This window comes from Cavia porcellus, unplaced genomic scaffold (assembly GCF_034190915.1).
Source record: "Cavia porcellus strain 051 isolate PalLab524CR breed Dunkin Hartley unplaced genomic scaffold, mCavPor4.1 scaffold_3, whole genome shotgun sequence".
Taxonomy (NCBI): domain Eukaryota; kingdom Metazoa; phylum Chordata; class Mammalia; order Rodentia; family Caviidae; genus Cavia; species Cavia porcellus.
The window spans coordinates 15,936,559-15,955,000 of NW_026947486.1; the positions used below are offsets into that span (position 1 = coordinate 15,936,559).

General features: G+C 33.3%; 1 protein-coding gene across 4 annotated transcripts in view; it reads left to right on the forward strand.

Annotated features, from left to right (window-relative positions):
- Kdm6a (lysine demethylase 6A) overlaps positions 1 to 18,442 on the forward strand; it is a 197,949-nt gene that overhangs the window by 138,943 nt on the left and 40,564 nt on the right. The window contains exons 9-17 of one of the 4 annotated variants that reach the window (XM_063245754.1): positions 3,943 to 4,036; positions 6,335 to 6,461; positions 10,881 to 10,979; positions 11,124 to 11,343; positions 11,900 to 12,034; positions 12,480 to 12,635; positions 13,179 to 13,274; positions 14,948 to 15,049; positions 15,626 to 16,021. In XM_063245754.1, the coding sequence (XP_063101824.1) occupies positions 3,943 to 4,036; positions 6,335 to 6,461; positions 10,881 to 10,979; positions 11,124 to 11,343; positions 11,900 to 12,034; positions 12,480 to 12,635; positions 13,179 to 13,274; positions 14,948 to 15,049; positions 15,626 to 16,021 (1,425 nt within the window). The remainder of the gene's footprint in view (positions 1 to 3,942; positions 4,037 to 6,334; positions 6,462 to 10,880; positions 10,980 to 11,123; positions 11,344 to 11,899; positions 12,035 to 12,479; positions 12,636 to 13,178; positions 13,275 to 14,947; positions 15,050 to 15,625; positions 16,022 to 18,442) is intronic. The other 3 variants (XM_063245756.1, XM_063245755.1, XM_063245757.1) reach the window with 3 other exon arrangements.

Consider the following 18,442-nt stretch of genomic DNA (forward strand, 5'->3'; position numbering starts at 1 on the left):
TAGAAGAAAGTTAGGAAACATAATTGACTGAACACAATGTAGGGTATTGGATTGGATCCTGGACCAGAGAAGGAATAAATTGGTGAAATCAGAATAAATTCTGTAGGTTAGTTAGTAGTATTTTACCAGTGTTGATTCTTTTGGTTTTCATGTTTTTGAAGTTCTGTTACTCTGTGTTACTCTGATACATTAATTGGTCCTTTATGAAATAATCTTTATGTCTGATAATAGTTTGTCTGGGAGCCTACTTTAATCTGCTATTAGTCTTTTTACTTCAGCTTTCTAACATATACTTTTTGATACTTTTCCATCCTTTTATTCCCAACCTGTTTGTATGTTTATATGTAAAGTTTATCTCAAATAGTATATTTTCAGTTCCTTTTGTAAATTAATTCTGTATTTCTTGTTCCTTTAGATTACCTGGTTTATATTTAGTTTGATTATTGATATAGTTGGATCAAGTTAGCTGTGATTCTTATTATATCTTTTGTTTTTGTGAGGTTTGTGTTGTTTTTGGTACTGGGATTGATCTTACAACCTCGCACTTGCCAGGCAAGTGCATATGCTGCTGAACTAAACCTGGCCCTAATGGAAGGTTTTTGTTTGTTTTTCTCTGTTTACATCAAGATTTTTCCTTTTCCTTTTCCTTTTTATATTATTTATTTTGCAGTATTGTGCATTGAAAGCTGGGCCTTTGCACTGAGCTACAACCTCAGCCCTTTTTATTTGTGTGTATTTTAAGACAGCATCTCAATAAGTTGCCCAGGCTGGCTAGACAACTCCTGCCTCAGCCTCCGTCATTGATTAGATTACAAGTATATGCCACCATACCCATCCTTTCTATTTGGTTTTGAAGAATTCGACTACACAACCTGTAGTTACTTTTAGTGATTTGGATCTGGGTTGATGCCTTTCATCAGGTTTGGAAAATTCTCAGCTATTACAATTAAAATTTTTTCCTACTTTATTTTGTTCTCATTTTAGACTCCAGTTCCATGAATCATAGACTATTACTGTTTCAGACGTCTTACATGCATCTTATTTTTACTTTAATCTGTCGTAGATTTTTTTTGTTTGCATCGTTAGTTTCCTTTTCTTTGGCATATGACTAAAATTTTCCTCATAAATGCTGTAATTTTCTCTTACATATTGTGACTAAAACATTGTAGAAATTGATTCTGATAATTTTTTTTTTTGAAGATTGGGTTTATTGTTGTTAGCCTGACAATTTGTTCATCATTTGTGTGGCAGGTAGCCAAAATCTTGACTGTTTTAGGCTGCTTAATATCTGTGGTTCAGTAACCAGAGATTTGGGCAGTGTTGCCATGTAAAATTGGTATTTCTTCTCTGTCTCCTTTCTGGAATTTCTGCATCTACTTCCAGTTTTCCTGGTTGTCTCCATGTCTCTCCTAAGCCTCTTTAGGCTAGTAAGATTGCTAGTTTCTATTTGAATTCTAGCCAGCAAAATGCCATTTATGGCCTGACAGCAGGTGGGGATCCATGAAAAAGGGGTTACTCCAGGATCATTTCTTTCAGTACTTTTTCTCTGGTTTTAAGCATGGTTTTGATTGTTCTCTGATGCTTTTTGATCATTGACATTTATATTTAATTCCAAATTTAAAACTGCATGGGATGTTACTTTAGCATTACCAGAAGGAAAACTTTTTATCAGCACTGTGAGCAATAAACTCATGTTGCTTTTCTTACATTATTTGTAATTGCTGCTCGGTTTCTATTGTAAATATCCAACTTAGTTTGTCTTCACTTGCATAGTGATAAAGACCTATGTTGTCCCCTAGTTATCCAGTACTATAATAGTACCATCAGAACATTACTTTCTTTGACATATATATTTCAAGTGTGAGATTGTTTGATTATAGCGTATTTGTATGCTTTGTTTCATGAGCAAATCCCCTTTTAGTAGGACATGAATGTTCTTCTCTTACATCCCTACAATATTTGAAATTACCCAACTTTGTTTTGTTTCCCACTTGGAAGGGTAGAAGATAATGTGCCATTGATAATATTTTCTGATTTCTATAGCTGTATGCTTCACTTTCCTTTTCTTTTTCATCTTTTGAGTTGTGTTTTATATCCATTGCCTATTTTTTCTGCCTATGTTTTTTGAGTGAGGTCTTTACTCTTCCTTATGACTTGTGCTGTTTTGGACACACTTAATACAGTCCCCTCTCAAGGCAGTATTGCACTATATTTTCTTCTCTTAGCTTTATATTTTTCATATTTAGGTCTTCAATGCATTTGCCATTTTTTGGAATACAGTAGGAGGTAGAAATCCAACTTTATGTTTCTGAAGATGACGCAGTCAGTTTTTTCAACTATCACATTGTTTTTATTACTGTACTAGTGTTTGTGGGTTTGTGTTAACATCTGTTGAGATAGGTCCACAAGGTGCTTTTCCTTGTTATTTAAAACCTTTCTGTAGTTCTCCATTGTCTTAGGATAGAATCATTTTTAGCTAGTGTAAGAAGGGCTTTGTGATGTTGTCTACATTTTCTGTCTGGCATGCTAGTACTCTAAACCTGAGATCATTCTTGTTCTCGGAAATACCATACTGTTATTGTAGATAATATAATATGTTTTATTTTCTGTGTATACCGAGTATAGTCCCAGCCATTCTTGTTGTGTGCTAGACCTTGAACAAATGTTTTTCGATCAGTTCAATAAATTGCATGAAATAACTTGACCCTTATCCTTTAGTAACTAACATTCTTAGACCAGATTAATGTTTTGGGGCAACTAGTTTGGGTGATGAATAAAAATTTATTTAATGGGGCTGGGGATTTAGCTCAGTGGCTTAAGTGACTGCCTGGCAAGCACAAGGTCATGAGTTGGATCTCTGGTACCAAAAAAAAAATTATTTAATAACTGCTTATAATTTCAATAGACAATTCTCTAAAACCTTCCCTGTTTTTAAATAATTATATGTAACTCCTTAATTCCTGTTTGTTTATTAATCTTGTTTGATCCTTAGAATAACCTTATAGTAAGAAATACTGGTTATTAACTCTTATACATCAATTGTTGTTGGTTTCCAATCATACTATATATGATTTACCCAAGGTTCACACAGCTTCTTTTGTATTTTTACCTATTCTTGTTTTTTTTAAAGATTTGTTTTCTCAGGCAGTTCCAGGGTAGTAGTAATATTAATAAAAACAATTGCAATCCATTGTTCTGCTAATTACATTATAAAGGTAGTATTTAATAAGGTTTTCTTTTTTGGCAGTTTGCTTTTGTCTTGGGTTGTCTTTAAGCTTTATGACTATAACAATAATGGCTTTCAGTCATGTTAGAGAGAACAGGAGAGAACTGTGGGTAAATGATTTCAATTAGGGATTTGCCTATGGAACTTTAAATATTAAAAACATTATTAGACTATAAACATGGAAATTTTGATGTATTTAAAATTGTAAGTATTTTATAAACTGTTTTATATGTGAGAAAGTTTTTGAGAAAATGTCTTTAAACTTAGATTTTAACTTTTTTCACTTTTAGATTTTGTTCAAGCATTTTTGACAGGTGCTCAGTTGTTTATTGATTTGCTTGGAAACTTTGTAAGCAGACATTATGTAATTGGAGGTAGACTAATTCTTTGGTTTTATTAATATTGTTAAATAAAGTTGAAATCACTTATTAAAGAAGTTCAGACTGTCTTAGTTATTGAGAGCTGGAAAATTCCTAAAAGATCATATTTTAATGATATTTTTCCATAGTGATTGTTACTAGTGTTAGAGGTATTCTAGAACATGGCCTATTCGAAGCTATCTAGTGTTAAGCATTCAGTAATGAAATCAGTACTTTATTACTTCAGTTGGTTTTTAAAAATATGCTAAAGCATTGTCAATATTATATAGTTCTTAATATATGAAAGAGTTCTTTAAAGATTACAGTTTCATTTCTCTACAAATCTCTGCTCTTTAGAGGAAGTATCATTCTGCAAAGGAAGCTTATGAACAACTTTTGCAGACAGAAAATCTTTCTGCACAAGTAAAAGCAACTGTCTTACAACAACTAGGTATGTAATACCATATATTTTGCTTATTGTGTGTGTTTCTCTTCATGTTCTTTTTTATACGTGTGAGGAGTGGCAAGTATGTAGTTTGTGTATTCTAGTCTTTTTCCTTCTTTTGCACAAATCTGATGAAATTAATTTGAACCTAACATCTTTCCACCCCTGCTAATAAGCCACCCACCTTACAGTCTGTCTCAGTATGATTCTTTAATGCAGATGATCCTTTTAATCTTTCAAAATTATTTCTAGTATTTAACACATAATACATGCCATGTATGTACTTAGCTCAGTAAAGTTCAGTGATTTGCCTAAAGTCATTTTGATTTAGTGGTTGGTGAGCTTGCCTCCATACTTTTATTACTGCTCATTGATAAACCATGAAACTAAAGCATTTTATCCAAAAACTAGGACATTTAACACTGTAGTTGTATTCTCATATTGAGCTTGAGGTAATCTGGTCATTTCGATGTATGTGTCATGATTATCAGGAAGATACAGGAGCAGCTCCCTAGTATTTTGGTTTTTTTTTTTTTGTTTTTTGGTCTTTTTCGTTTTTATCGGTACCAGGGATTGAACTCACGACTGCCTGCTTGCAAGGCAGGCGCTTATGCCGCTGAGCTAAATCCCTAGCCCCTTGTTGTCTAATTATTAAGGGTTTTTTTCCCCTTTATTTTATATTTGAATTGTATTTGCAGTTTTGTTTTTTGGCACGGTGTGGGTCCTGTGCAAATCATGTGTTTTAAACTAACTTTGAAAGTGAATGTTTTTGTAATCTAACTTTTAAAATACAATTTTAATGTAGTTTAAGCTTGGATTTATTAATATCACATGATTAGCTCTACAGAATGAACATAATACCTTCCTATGAAAATCTTTGTTTTTACTTTTTTTGTCCATTGAGAGTTTACTTAAGTTGTATGTACTCTTAAGAACTATGAAAGATCAAGCAAGAGATATATACCTGTAATTCCAGCATTCAGGAGTCCACAGGCAGGAGGATCACAGTTTGAGACTCGTTTGGACCGCACAGTCAGTTTGTTACCTGCCTGGGTTGCATAGGGAGAGACTAGTCTCTCTCTCTCCTACAAAAAGAACTACAGAAGATCAAAATACGTATTTTTAATGAGTTATGTGGTATTTGAATCACATGCATTTATATCTGAATCACTTGCTTTTAATATAGCAAGAACAGTTTTGATTATAAAGTAAAAAAAACTAAGTGAGATACCTTTAAAATACTCATTCTCTACTCTTTATAAACTGTTATCCATGCTATTTATAATTTGTTCAGTTTTGAATGCATTTCAGCTTTACTAAACAGTATGTCAATATAAAAATGCATATACTTTTTAAATTTAAGAAATACATTGAGATGATTTTGGTCTGAACTATTTGTAAATCATAAATCACTGACTTTTTTGGCAATGGCTTATCAAATTTCAGAATAAGTAAACTATTCTGTTTTTAATAGAAAAATACTTCTATTGAGTCTAATTTATGTATGTATACCTCCTTCCAACTTGTTTGTGGCCACTGCTGGAATAATTCCTTTTGGAGCCTGTTACTCTAGATCTTTTTTCTTCTAGTAGTAACAGGAACAGTACAGAAGAACAGATGGTTTAATCTGAACTGTTGTTGTTTCTTAGGGATAACATACTGGGTTAATGGTGTCTTGGAGAATCTTAAAATGTACATTTATTTTTGCATGAATTAGTACATAATACTTAATATTTTTTATTCCTTGTTCATAACTCAAAGTTTTAAAAAATAATAGTATTAGAATTTGACTACTCGGGGCTGGGGATTTAGCTCAGCGGCATAAGCGCCTGCCTTGCAAGCAGGCAGTCGTGAGTTCAATCCCTGGTACCGATAAAAAGGAAAAAGACAAAACAAAAAAAAAAAAAAAAAAAAAAGAAAGAATTTGACTACTCGTAACCAATAGAACCTTCTTAGTTATAATTTTATAATTAACGTATTTGTCTAATAATAGATCTGAAATTATATTTGTACTTGAAATCTTACAATGAGAAGGGCACACTATCATTAGAGTATTTATGGCTTATAATCTACTATTGATATTTAAAATTATTTTAATTCGTCTTGAGCATCGCTTAACATTACCTTACTGTGAGACTCAGACTCTCTTATTGCGGGAATTGGCAGTTCTCAAATTTGTGAGTGTATGTACTCACTAAGTTGACCAAAAGGGTATTTTTTTTTATTTGTTTTCTGTTTAGTGTTCTTAAAAATAGAAGAACAGTTAAGTAATGTATATAAATATTTCGCAATCATTTACTATAGGTTGGATGCATCACACTGTGGATCTCCTGGGAGATAAAACTACCAAGGAAAGTTATGCTATTCAGTATCTCCAAAAGTCATTGGAAGCAGATCCAAATTCTGGCCAGTCCTGGTATTTCCTTGGAAGGTGAGACTTAGCACATACTTATATTTGGTTTTGTCTATTCCAGCTAAGAGATTTCAATTACAATCTAAAATGCTAGTTTACTGCGAAGCTTGGTGGTCATGTCTGTAATCCCAACTCTTGGGAAACAGAAACAGGATGATTGCAAATTTAAGCCCAGCCTGGACTGCGTAATGAGACACCTCCTCCCCCAAGTTAGTTGACATTTATATTTTGAACAATGTATTTTCTCATTTAAATACAGTAATTGTAACAAAGATTCTTGGAAGTTACATAGTAAAAGAAAGCATCTAAATGTGATTTTTCTCATCATCTGGTCTAGCAGGACATTTCTAATTTTGCTTAAATGACTTCATTTGACCATAATTATTGCTAGTTTCTAAAGTTTTATTGGATATTAATTTTTCAACAAAGTATTCAAATACCTTTCATTCTGGTTCTACTACTTTATTTTTACATATATTTAACAGAACAAAGAATTTCTTAGCTGTCCAATAATTCCTGGTAGCCAGTAGAACCTTGTTATTTATACTTTTGATTAATAATATGTACAGTAGAATAGACATTTGATGAATAGTAGGTCTCAAGTCACAGTTCTACCTGAAATGTTACAGTGAAAAGTAGATGCATTACTCTTGGATTTGTCAGAAAGAAGTGATGTGTTTTGAAAATAGCTTTCAGAGTCCATAAACTTTGTACTTTAAAAACATTGAACATTAGAGTGTTCTAGGGATTATCTGAAATATACTTGGGTATATGCTATGTGATATGTTTTTTGACATTTTCAGATTATATTTTGATTTCTGATCAGTTGTAACTTTTATGGTATGCTAGAAAGATAAGATTTGGATTCAAGTATTGGTTTAGCTGCCAGTACAGTTAAATTATGGATACTGTTAAATCATGAGGCTTCAATTTTCCTTTAAGCTATAATATTATGGTAGGATTGTATTAGATCAGTGAGGGAGGCTGGTAGGGAGTACTGCTAGCATCTAGGTTGTAGGTAAAGTCCTAGGATGCTACTGAATATCTCACAATGCATGGGATAGCTTTTTAGAACAAAGAATTACCTGGCTCCAAATGTCATTAATCTTGTGGTTGAGAAATTTTGGGTTAGATTATGTATTAGACACCTTCTTAGTCCAGAGGTTTCAATATTATGATTTCTTTTGAAATTATCCTATTTTGGTTTAAATTTTGTTCATGCTTTTTTTTTTCATGCTCTTTTTACATAGGAATATTTAATTTTGAGTACATTTGCCACTTAAGCACCTTTTCATTGTTTATATAATTTCACTTTTCATTTAAAATTTAGCAGAATATGCTTAGGTGGAAGAGAATGGTACTATGATATTTCCTTTAAAAAATACTTGATTACATATTAGTAATGTACAATAACAGGTTGACTGGAAAGGTATCTTTTCTTGGCAGGGGTTTTTTCATCCCTCCCCGTGCTTGTATATTAGTCTAATTTGGTTTGTTCCTAAATAAAGGTTGAGAGGCCAAACCTTGTGTTTCTCTTTTTCTGGAGTAGAAACTGGATCTTAGCAACCTCTTATCTTTGTATCTTTTATGACAAAAGACTGTTCAGTAATGAAGTTAACTAAACTTCATTTGTATTAGAGGTAGCCCCATAATACTGTTAGGGTAGCAGAATGTGAAACTTCATTCAGTGACTGTGAAAGAGATCTGGCACTGGGAAGTGTGTGGGGAGTACTTAGTCATTGCCTCTAGTTGCAAGGGTTATATATGAAAATTTCTTTATGGATTAAAAGGAATAGTACTGGAAATCTTAGAGGTTAATAAAGCCTCAACCAAAGACCTGAAGAGTCAATCAGATATTTTGGGATTTGATGGTTTTAATATTTCTGAGGCTTTTTATTGCTTTTTCTCTTTATACAGCTCAGTGTTGAAAATAGAATGTGCTTACATTGAGTATGTGTATATCAAAATGAAATTATACTATGGTATTCTGCAACCTTAGCTCCAGTTACTGAGTATATTATCACAGTTATAGAATGTTAGAACTGGGAGGGATGAGGGAAGTCGTCTAGCTCACCCCCCATGTTCACCCAGGGCATGCTTTTTTTGTTTTTGTTTTGTTTGTTTTATTGTTATTATACAAAGCTATCTTGGAGAAGAGTTTAGTTTTATTAGAGCAGAATTGGTTGGTGATTGGGTTAGAATATTTCTGTTTGGACACACTGGTTTCCTACTTTGAAGAATGGAATGTAAAAATACTGCTTAGTTTTCCTCATGAATAGGCAAATTTGTCTATAAATCTGAGCTTTGGCTTCGGTTTAACAACAAAAAGAACATGTTTTCTACTATTTTCTTTTTCCTCTGGTGTCTGTTCTTTGGTATTGTTGCTGACTTCTTCACATGAATTTTCTATTCATAAACAGTTTGAGGATGTTGTCTGAAATTGCCTTTTTTGATCTGTCACTAACTGTTCTTAAATTGTTCATGCTGCAAGACAGTAATTCCTTAGGCTGATTTTTACCTCTCGTAGGTATTGTTTTCATAGCCTCATTACCATATAGATAAATTCTAGATTTATAGTTCTATATTTAAAGATACTTTAAATTCTCCAACTGTACCTGTTGTTTAACACTTCCTATTTTAATGACCTTTTGTCAAAACCAGCATTTGGTAACCACAAATCAGCCAGTTCTTTTCTTTTGTGAAAATTCCACTTTTTGTTTGCTTTTTATGTGCTGGGGATAGAACCCAGAGCCTTGTGTGGGCTAGGCAAGTAACCTTTCACTAAACTAGAATATACCCCTGCAACCATTCTTTTTTCCTGTTAAAAGTTACAGTCATCATTCCTGTGGACATCTAATCCAATGGTGGCAAACCTATGGTATGTGTGCTGCAGAATCTATTTGTATCATTGAAAGCTCAAAAAATGTCATTATTGACTCGTCAATCGGTCAGGGAGTCTTCTATCAAAAGTTGTTGCTTTCTTCTCACATCTCTTATTCTTTCCACCTTTGTATTTTTACCTTGATTTTGGCCTGTTCCAAACCAATGAGTATAGCCATCTTCTTTTTTTTTTTTTTAACTATGCATAAATTTAATTTTTCTTTCAGTCCATTTTACACATTGTTAGGAGATTGATAGTCTCATAAAGTACTTCAATCATGAAGTTGCCCTTGTTCAGAAAACAAACTTCAGGTATTCTTGGACTGGATTGAAAATCCTCTTACTTCTTTTTGTCTGTGCTTTCTTGCAAATACATTAGGTTTTACTTGTAGTGTTCAAACCTACCTGAAATGCCTTCTCTTTGCTACCTTAGTCTGTGATTCCTAGACTTAAATTACACAGATCAGTAAAATTTCAAAGAATGATCCTAAAGATAAAAATACAGTGTTTGAGTAAGTAAATACACTTGATTTTTTAAAATTCCAAAATAAGTGATTTATAGGACAAATACTAGCTTATTGTAAATTGTTCTAAATGAATCATAATTTTTCTTGTTATTTGCATGGCAAAATTGCCACATTAAATACACATCTATATATATTCACATCTCTTATCTACTTCCCCTTTTTTAAATCTTGCAGTGCATTGTGATCTCTCATTGTGGTCTCTGCTGGCTATTTGATATGGCAGTTATTAGTTCCTTGAAGCCAGGGACTGGGGTTTTCTTTTCTTTTTTCTTTTCAATTCTTTTTCCTTAGGTGCCAAGGAAATTATCAAAAGATAATTTCTGTGTTTATGGTTTTAGCTGCTGTCTATGAATACAACAGATACATCTGCATTAAAAACATGGCAGGTTGGCCCAGGATTGTAGCTCAGCAGCACAAGCTCCTGCCTGGCAAGTGCAAGGTTGTGAGTGCAATCTCCAGTCTCCAGTAGCAAAAAAAAAAAGCAAAAAGACAGGTCTTTAAAATTTCAGTCATATTTTGCTGTCTTTACTAGTCATTAAATATTATACTTTACCTTTTGAAGTTATTTTTGAGATTAACTGTTATGATTGTTTCTTTTATTAATTAAACAATTATTGCCTTCAGTGTTGAAAAAAAGAATTGAAAACTGATGTTAGTCTTGCCAACATAAAGTGTTTTGTTTTGGTTTTTAACTTCATATTCTGACTCTATGGGAACTGGACATCAAGATATGAGTGAGGAGGGTGTGTGTTCAACTTTCAGTATTATAATATTGAAGTGATGTGTCATCTATTTAATAGAATTTATTATTGCAGCATGCTTTAGGACCTATAAGACAAACTATAGTATGGTTTATTGAAGGGTTAATTATAATGTACGTTATAATTTTCTTGTATATGCACACATGTACATGAATATATTAGCTTATTAGGTCTTTAAAAACAATTTACTTTGATAAGCCTTTCAGAAAAAACATTAATTTCAGTACTAACGAAATTTTCTTGACCTTTTTTTCCCCCTGCCTTTTCAGGTGCTATTCAAGTATTGGGAAAGTTCAGGATGCCTTTATATCTTACAGGCAGTCTATTGATAAATCAGAAGCAAGTGCAGATACGTGGTGTTCAATAGGGTAAGACCTTGTGTAAAAGTAATGGTAATTTAATTGATACACAAAAATTATTCTACCACATACAGCATACTTAGTAGTTTAAATCATGTTTTGAAACTAAGCAGTTCTTATTTGACTTAATTTTTCCTTAATGTGTCTTTGTAGTGTGCTATATCAACAGCAAAATCAGCCTATGGATGCTTTACAGGCCTATATCTGTGCTGTACAATTGGACCATGGCCATGCTGCAGCCTGGATGGATCTAGGCACTCTTTATGAATCCTGCAACCAGCCTCAGGATGCCATTAAATGCTACTTAAATGCAACTAGAAGCAAAAGTTGTAGTAATACCTCTGCACTTGCAGCAAGAATTAAGTATTTGCAGGTAAAAATTTTAAATAGCAATTTTTTAAAGCCACATATTTCCCCGGGACACTCAGGCAGGAGGAGGGTGGCTAGAAAGTTTGTGTAGTTGTGTTTTGATGTCTATAACCTGTTTCCATATTTTGTAAACATACCATAGCTTGTAATATTATTTTACTTTTCATTTTAAGTAAGATACGCAATATTTTAAAAGATGCTCTTTTGCACATTTACGCTGTTGATGCATATTAATTTACATAATTTTTTTCTATGTACTGTCTACATTTTTAAGTTGCCATAGCATTTTAAAGAAAAGAACACAAACACTGTCTTTCACTCTTGCTTGAAGTTTCATAAGACAGCTATGAGAACTCTGAAACAGAGCTCAGCTTTGTTTTGATTCTCACAAAGGTTATATTCCGGTTACCCTCTTTATACTTAATATCTTTCTAAAGCCCCAAGTTTAGAATCTGTTTTCTTTAAGAAACATTTAGTTATACCATTTAGGAAGATTTAGAGGACTTGCTCTTACTCAAGTAGGCTTGTGTTAAATTTGCTTTTTACATAATTTTTCCTAGGCTCAGTTGTGTAACCTTCCACAAGGTAGTCTACAGAATAAAACTAAATTACTTCCTAGTATTGAGGAGGCATGGAGCCTACCAATTCCCGCAGAGCTTACCTCCAGGCAGGGTGCCATGAACACAGCACAGCAGGTGAGAAGTTGGGTTATGTTCTGCAGGTGCCCAGCTTTAAGGGTTCTTTTCAATCTGTAGTGGTCAAGCTTATTTTATAAGCACAGGAGGCTTTTATTAATGAAAGCCTTTTGGTTTAATTGCTAAGGGAATCTAGATCAAAATAAAATTCCCTCTGATATGGGAAGAAATTTTGGGGTACCAACTTAGAACCTTTGTGCATTTTCATGATTTTGAAGATTTCTTAAAATAATGCTGCAGTGGTTTATTTAATTTTTAAAGGAAGTTTTTCAAAGGAAGGTACACATTCCTCCATTGATGATTCATTTTATTTTGATTTTCAATAACTGTAATCAGCGATGTCCACATAGCTTTGAAAACATGTACCTTGTAAAGTTTTATAATTTGAAGGAATGAATTAAGAATATATAGAACCCTATTTTTGTCTTCCTTCTGTGATTCTTAGGCATGTAAACCTCATCATCCAAATACTGAACCTGTGTTAGGCCTCAGTCAAACACCAATTTCACAGCAATCTTTGCCACTACACATGATTCCTTCTAGCCAAGTAGATGACCTGTCCAGTCCTGCCAAGAGGAAAAGAACATCTAGTCCAACAAAGGTATATGTTTTAGAGAAATAGAAAATCCAAATCAAAAAAGAAGCTCCAACTGCCCTGACATTGTGCAGCTTGAGCATCTCCTGTCCTTTACTTTAAATCTGTGGACATCAAAGAGTGAAAGGTTTGAGTTTTTCCATCCCAAATCTTAGAATCATATTAATTATAGAAAGTAGGGATAAGTTTGCATTCATCAAATCATTTTATTCATCTCCCTGCCGTTAAGATCTCAGCACACTTTTCATCATCACTTTTTACTGACCTTGAAATAAATTTAATGTTGGCTCTAGTGGATATTGTGATATTTAGGCTAGACATGTGGGCTATAGTTTAGGGGTGGGCCTTTTGGGGGTGGCTTGTTAATTTTTTTTAAACTTAATGATTTCCGAGTTTGTGCATGTAAAATTTTTTAAAAAGAATGTAGTGTTACAATGTTTCTTCATATATATAAATAATCCAATTCATTTGGTCTCCATTAGTCATTATTGTTAGCTCTGTGGATTTAACCAAATATTCTTTAAAATTTTCTTAATCAATTTTCCTCAGAATACTTCTGATAATTGGAGTGGTGGCCCTGCTGTGTCACATCCTCCAGTACAGCAACAAGCTCATTCATGGTGTTTGACACCACAGAAATTACAGGTATGTAAGATACGCTTTTGACAAAGTACTTCTTCTATTAGAAAGAAATAGAGGTAGTAAGCTTTAAGTTCTTTAAGTACTAATTCCTAAATCTGAATTGTATTAGACTATTTACATAAGTAAAATGAACTCATATTTACTAGATTAATGAAGATTATTCATTCCTATTTTTTGCTTATTTTTAGTTTCTTTATTTAAAAACATAATACATTCACGTGGTTGAAATTGCATTAGGTATAAATACAATAAATACAATTAGTACAATTTAAGGATAAATAAGTACAATATAAGGATAAAGTCTTCTTCCAAGTCCTTTTCTTTACCCATTGAGTTTCCCTTCCAACAGACAGTTGGTATTCCTTCTTATCTGTCTTTCCAGAGATATTTTGTGCGTGTATAAGCACATTAGCCTATCCTTTCTCAGGATATTATCTTTGTCTTTTCTTTTACTACAAATGGCAAAATGCTGTATATACAAAACCCTTTCCTGTAATTTTACTTTCTGCAGTTTTAGTTACCTATGATCAACTGTGGTCTGAAAATGTAAATGGAAAAATTTCAGAAATAATTAAGTTTCAAATTGCATCATTCTGAGTGTCATTATAAAATCATATGCAATCCTATAAGACATATGAATCATTCCTTTGTCCAGCATATTTACACTGTGTGTACTAGTTGCCCCATAGCCACATAGTAGCCATCTCATTAATCAAAACAACTGTGGCAATATCAAATTGCTTGTGTTCAGGTAACCCTTATTTTACTTATATCCCCAAAGTACAAGAGTGGTATGATGGCAGTTTGGATATGATGAAAGCTCCCTAATTTCTTTTAAGAAATTTTTAAGAAAAGAAAGAAATTACATACTAAACTTACTAAGCTCTGCAGTAAGAACACGTGTCCTATTTGTGAACTTTTGAAGAAGCAAAAAAGTCAAGAAATAAATTGTGCTATTTTTACTGTCACATCTCACAATGCACAGCCACAGTGTGCAACTTAGGATGGAGAATGCATTAAATTTTAGATCTAGTGTATCTATTGATTTAGATATCTGCTGGGGGTCTTGGAAGATATCTTTCACAGGTAAGGGGATTTATTTTATGCTTTTAATGTACTTTACAGAATATTTTGTGTCTGTATATAAATAACTTGTCTTATGGTAACATCATATTTATTAGATACTATTGTTTAAGCAGATAATAAATTTTGGACCTCAGGTTGTCTGCAGACTTTTCCTATTCGAAGCAGTGCTACTTAGAGTATACTTGTCATAATAATTTTTTAAATTTGAAGAGCTTTCTATGTAAATATTCTTGGGTATCAGGAATCGAACTCAGGACCTTGTGCTTGCCAGACAGGCTCTTTGCCACTCAGCTAAATTCCTAGCCCTTCTGTGTGAATATTGAAAATATATATTGAGTAAAATTTCATGCCATCTCTCTCAAAGATCACATTACAGTAATAAGCCTTGTTCATATGAATGCTTAGTTCTTAGTTAGATTTCCCAAGTGTTTTAAAGGATTTTGTCCTAGGATCGATGGTTGTTGGTCATAAATCAGTATATTTGACCAGATAGTAGTTCACAATTTATCTTAATTATTTCAGAGAATGATTGCTCAGAATAGTTTGTTTCTTAGATAAGCCTTTGACTATGTTCTCCTTTTTTCTTCTAGCACTTGGAACAGCTCCGTGCAAATAGAAATAACTTAAATCCAGCACAGAAATTGATGCTAGAACAGCTGGAAAGTCAGTTTGTCTTAATGCAACAACACCAGGTATGTATAGCATTTTTTTCTCTAAACTTTGTTAGCATTTCGAGTATTTTTATTGACTAGCATCATTTTAGTGCACATTTATACCATTCTACTTTATGTAGATATTTGATAAAATGTTGTCGTTGTGCTTCTTAAAATACTGATAATCTATTTATATGATCATTTACATGTATTCTAAGGGTTTATTTAAACTATTTAGTACTTAATAAACTGTCTTAAACTGAGGTAAGATTTTGCAGGCTTGCATTAGTTTGCAAGATCTGGAATACATATTATAGAAAGAAAATTTGAGGTCCCTACTCTATGGTTGGGAAAAGTCATAACAGTTTCAGGGTTTTTCATAATTTTCAGCTGCTTAATCTTGTTCTTATTGAGATGTTTTTTTAAAATGAAACATTTCTGTTTTTCTAGAAGCTCTTATCTAAAAGTGAACATGCATAATTTCTTATTTTAAAAGTTGAACAGACTTTTTCAACCCAGAGAAACTAAATTAAATGTTGGAGTCAAATCAGAGATTCCCTGATTCTCTCCCTGTGGGCCATACAGAATAGTTTACTTTACATTTGTTTTTAATAGATGAGACAAACAGGAGCTGCACAGGTACGATCTACTGGGATTCTTAACGGCCCAATAGCCGACTCATCACTGCCTACAAACTCAGTCTCTGGCCAGCAGCCACAGCTTGCTCTGACCAGAGTGCCTAGCGTCTCTCAGCCTGCAGTCCGCCCTGCCTGCCCTGGGCAGCCTTTGGCCAATGGACCCTTTTCTGCAGGCCATATTCCTTGTAGCACACCAAGAACGCTGGGAAGTACAGACACTATTTTGATAGGCAATAATCACATAACAGGAAGTGGAAGTAATGGAAACGTGCCTTACCTGCAGCGAAACGCACTCATTCTACCTCATAACCGCACAAACCTGACCAGCAGCGCAGAGGAGCCGTGGAAAAACCAACTATCTAACTCCACTCAGGTAACAGAAAGATTAGCTATGGTGTTGGTTTCTTACATAATACTTTCATTTTATAAATTATTTGTTTAATTTTATTTTATAAATTTTGAGACAAAAAGTTTTTTATAAGAATTTTGTAATATAATGTAGCAGTATGTTGTGATTCAGTATATATTATATGAATATATTTTCTTTTCTTTTGTAAAATTTTCACAGAGACAGATAATCCAAAAAAAAATTTCACAAAAGGTACTAAAAGATTATATAGTCCCCCTGAACGTTAATTTACATTGACATTTTAAGCAACATGCTCATTTCTGCAGCAGGTAGTGGTAAGCATGTAGGTATATAATGAAAGGCTTAGCCAATCCAATGTGGGGATGAGAATGGAGTCTGAGCTAGTTTGACAGACAAAAAGGATAGATGAGACTGGGTGGGATGCCCAGAGGGTAAGAACAGATTTAAGAAAGGGTAGGAATTTGATGGTTAGCCTTGGGAGATAATTGGCCATAAAATGGAGAAACTAGCCAAGAAGAATAGAAAAGAATTGATCTGTTAGTAATGCCCTGAAAGCCAAATGAAGAAAATATTTTAAGGAGGGGGGCATTATCAAAGTGCATCATTGCTCATAGGTATTGATCAGCTGAGGTATTTGATGACATTACTGGGGTTAACAAAACTACAGGATACAGGCAATATACCCTATGACCTGTGGATTTAAAAAAAAATAACTAGTGAATGTTTTTTAAAAATGAAGATTTTTTTTTTAAATGAAGGATAATTTTTACATTTTTATCGTTGTTTAAAAAGTGTGATAATACTCTGTGACCTGCAAAGCCCAAATATTTACTGTCTGACCTTTCACAGAAAAGATTTGCCAGACTTTGACAAAAAACAATTTCAGTGGCTTGCTTGGGGTGGAAGTCTAATTGTAGTTAATTAAGAATGGAATAGGTAGCCTGACACGGCAGTGCATACGTGTAATTTCAGCAATTGTTAAACTGAGGAAGGAGGATCACTACAAATTCAAAGCCATGCTGGACTACTTAGTAAGTTCAAGGCTAACCTGAACTACATAGTGGGATCCTGTCTTAAAGAACAAAAATGAAATGAGAGGAGAAAGACTAGAAGCAGTGAATATAGATAGTTCCAACAAAGACACTTAGAATCATATGCGCTGTACATGTCATGTGTAGCAGAAGGGAAAATATAGTTTTTGAGTTTTTTGTTTTAATTTCAAATGGGAAAAAGGATAATGAAACTAACAGGAAACAGTAGTAGAGACGGGGAAATTTACAAATTAGAAAGTGAAGAATGGTTAGAATTAGATGAAAAGATGATTTTGGGGATCTATTGTCTTTAGACATTAAAAGATTCTTAAAGAGATGATACGAGATTTTTGTTAAAATGCCTATTAAAGTTTTAAGATATAATAGGCAGTTAGTAAATGAGATGTAGTTGTTGAGATTATGAGATGTATTTGTAGTATTTTCTTCACATCTAATACCCTGGGTTACTTAGTTGCTGAAATTTTCAAAGTCTTCACCCTGTTTTGGAAATTTTCTAGCCTTTAAATACATAATTCTAAATCGAGTAGAGTATAGTGACACACTTCTGTAATCTCAGTACTTTGGGAGAAACTGAGGTAGCAGGATTGAAAATTTGAGCCCAGTCCGGACTACCAAGCCACTTAGCAAGTGCCTGTCTCAAAATTATAAAAATAAAAGGGTCTGGGGATGCAACTCAGTATGAAGGCCCTGAGTTCAACCCCCAGCACTACTTACATTATTGTTGCAGTTTTTATTTAAAACCCACAAGCCTTTTAGTAGTAGATAGCTGAATACTGAGTGGTAGTAGTGCCAGTCTTTATTTCACGGGCCTCTCATGGCCAGTATCTGTGGGAGTTTTACAGTTTAGGTAATGACGTTAAGAAATTTGTCTAAAATTTCTGTTAAGCTGACTCCAGGTCTAACGTTTCTCAAATGAGGTTGCTGAATATCACTATAGTTGAATCTCTGATGCTACTATTACTCTAATTATACAGGCTTTTTAAAATACCATCTTATAGAGCTGGGGATGTAGCTCAGCGGCATAAGTGCCTGCCTGGCAAGCGTGAGGTTGTGAGTTCAATCCCCAGTACCAAACGAAAATTCTCATATAAAAATTCCCAGATATTTCTTTGAAGTTGTAAAAAACTAACCATTGATGCACCTATGGCATATACACTGAGCTTTTGATGGGAGGAAATACAGATCTACTAATTTACATTGTAGTTTTGAATGAGTAAAGAATTTGCTTTTGATCAAAGAAATATCACTTTAAGTTATAAAAGTAAAGTTATTATTATTATATGAATTACAGATGATTCTTAAGCAAGTACCCTGAACTTACAGCTTAAAATATCTTGATTTGCAGACAGAGAAAATGTAGTAAAATGGTTAC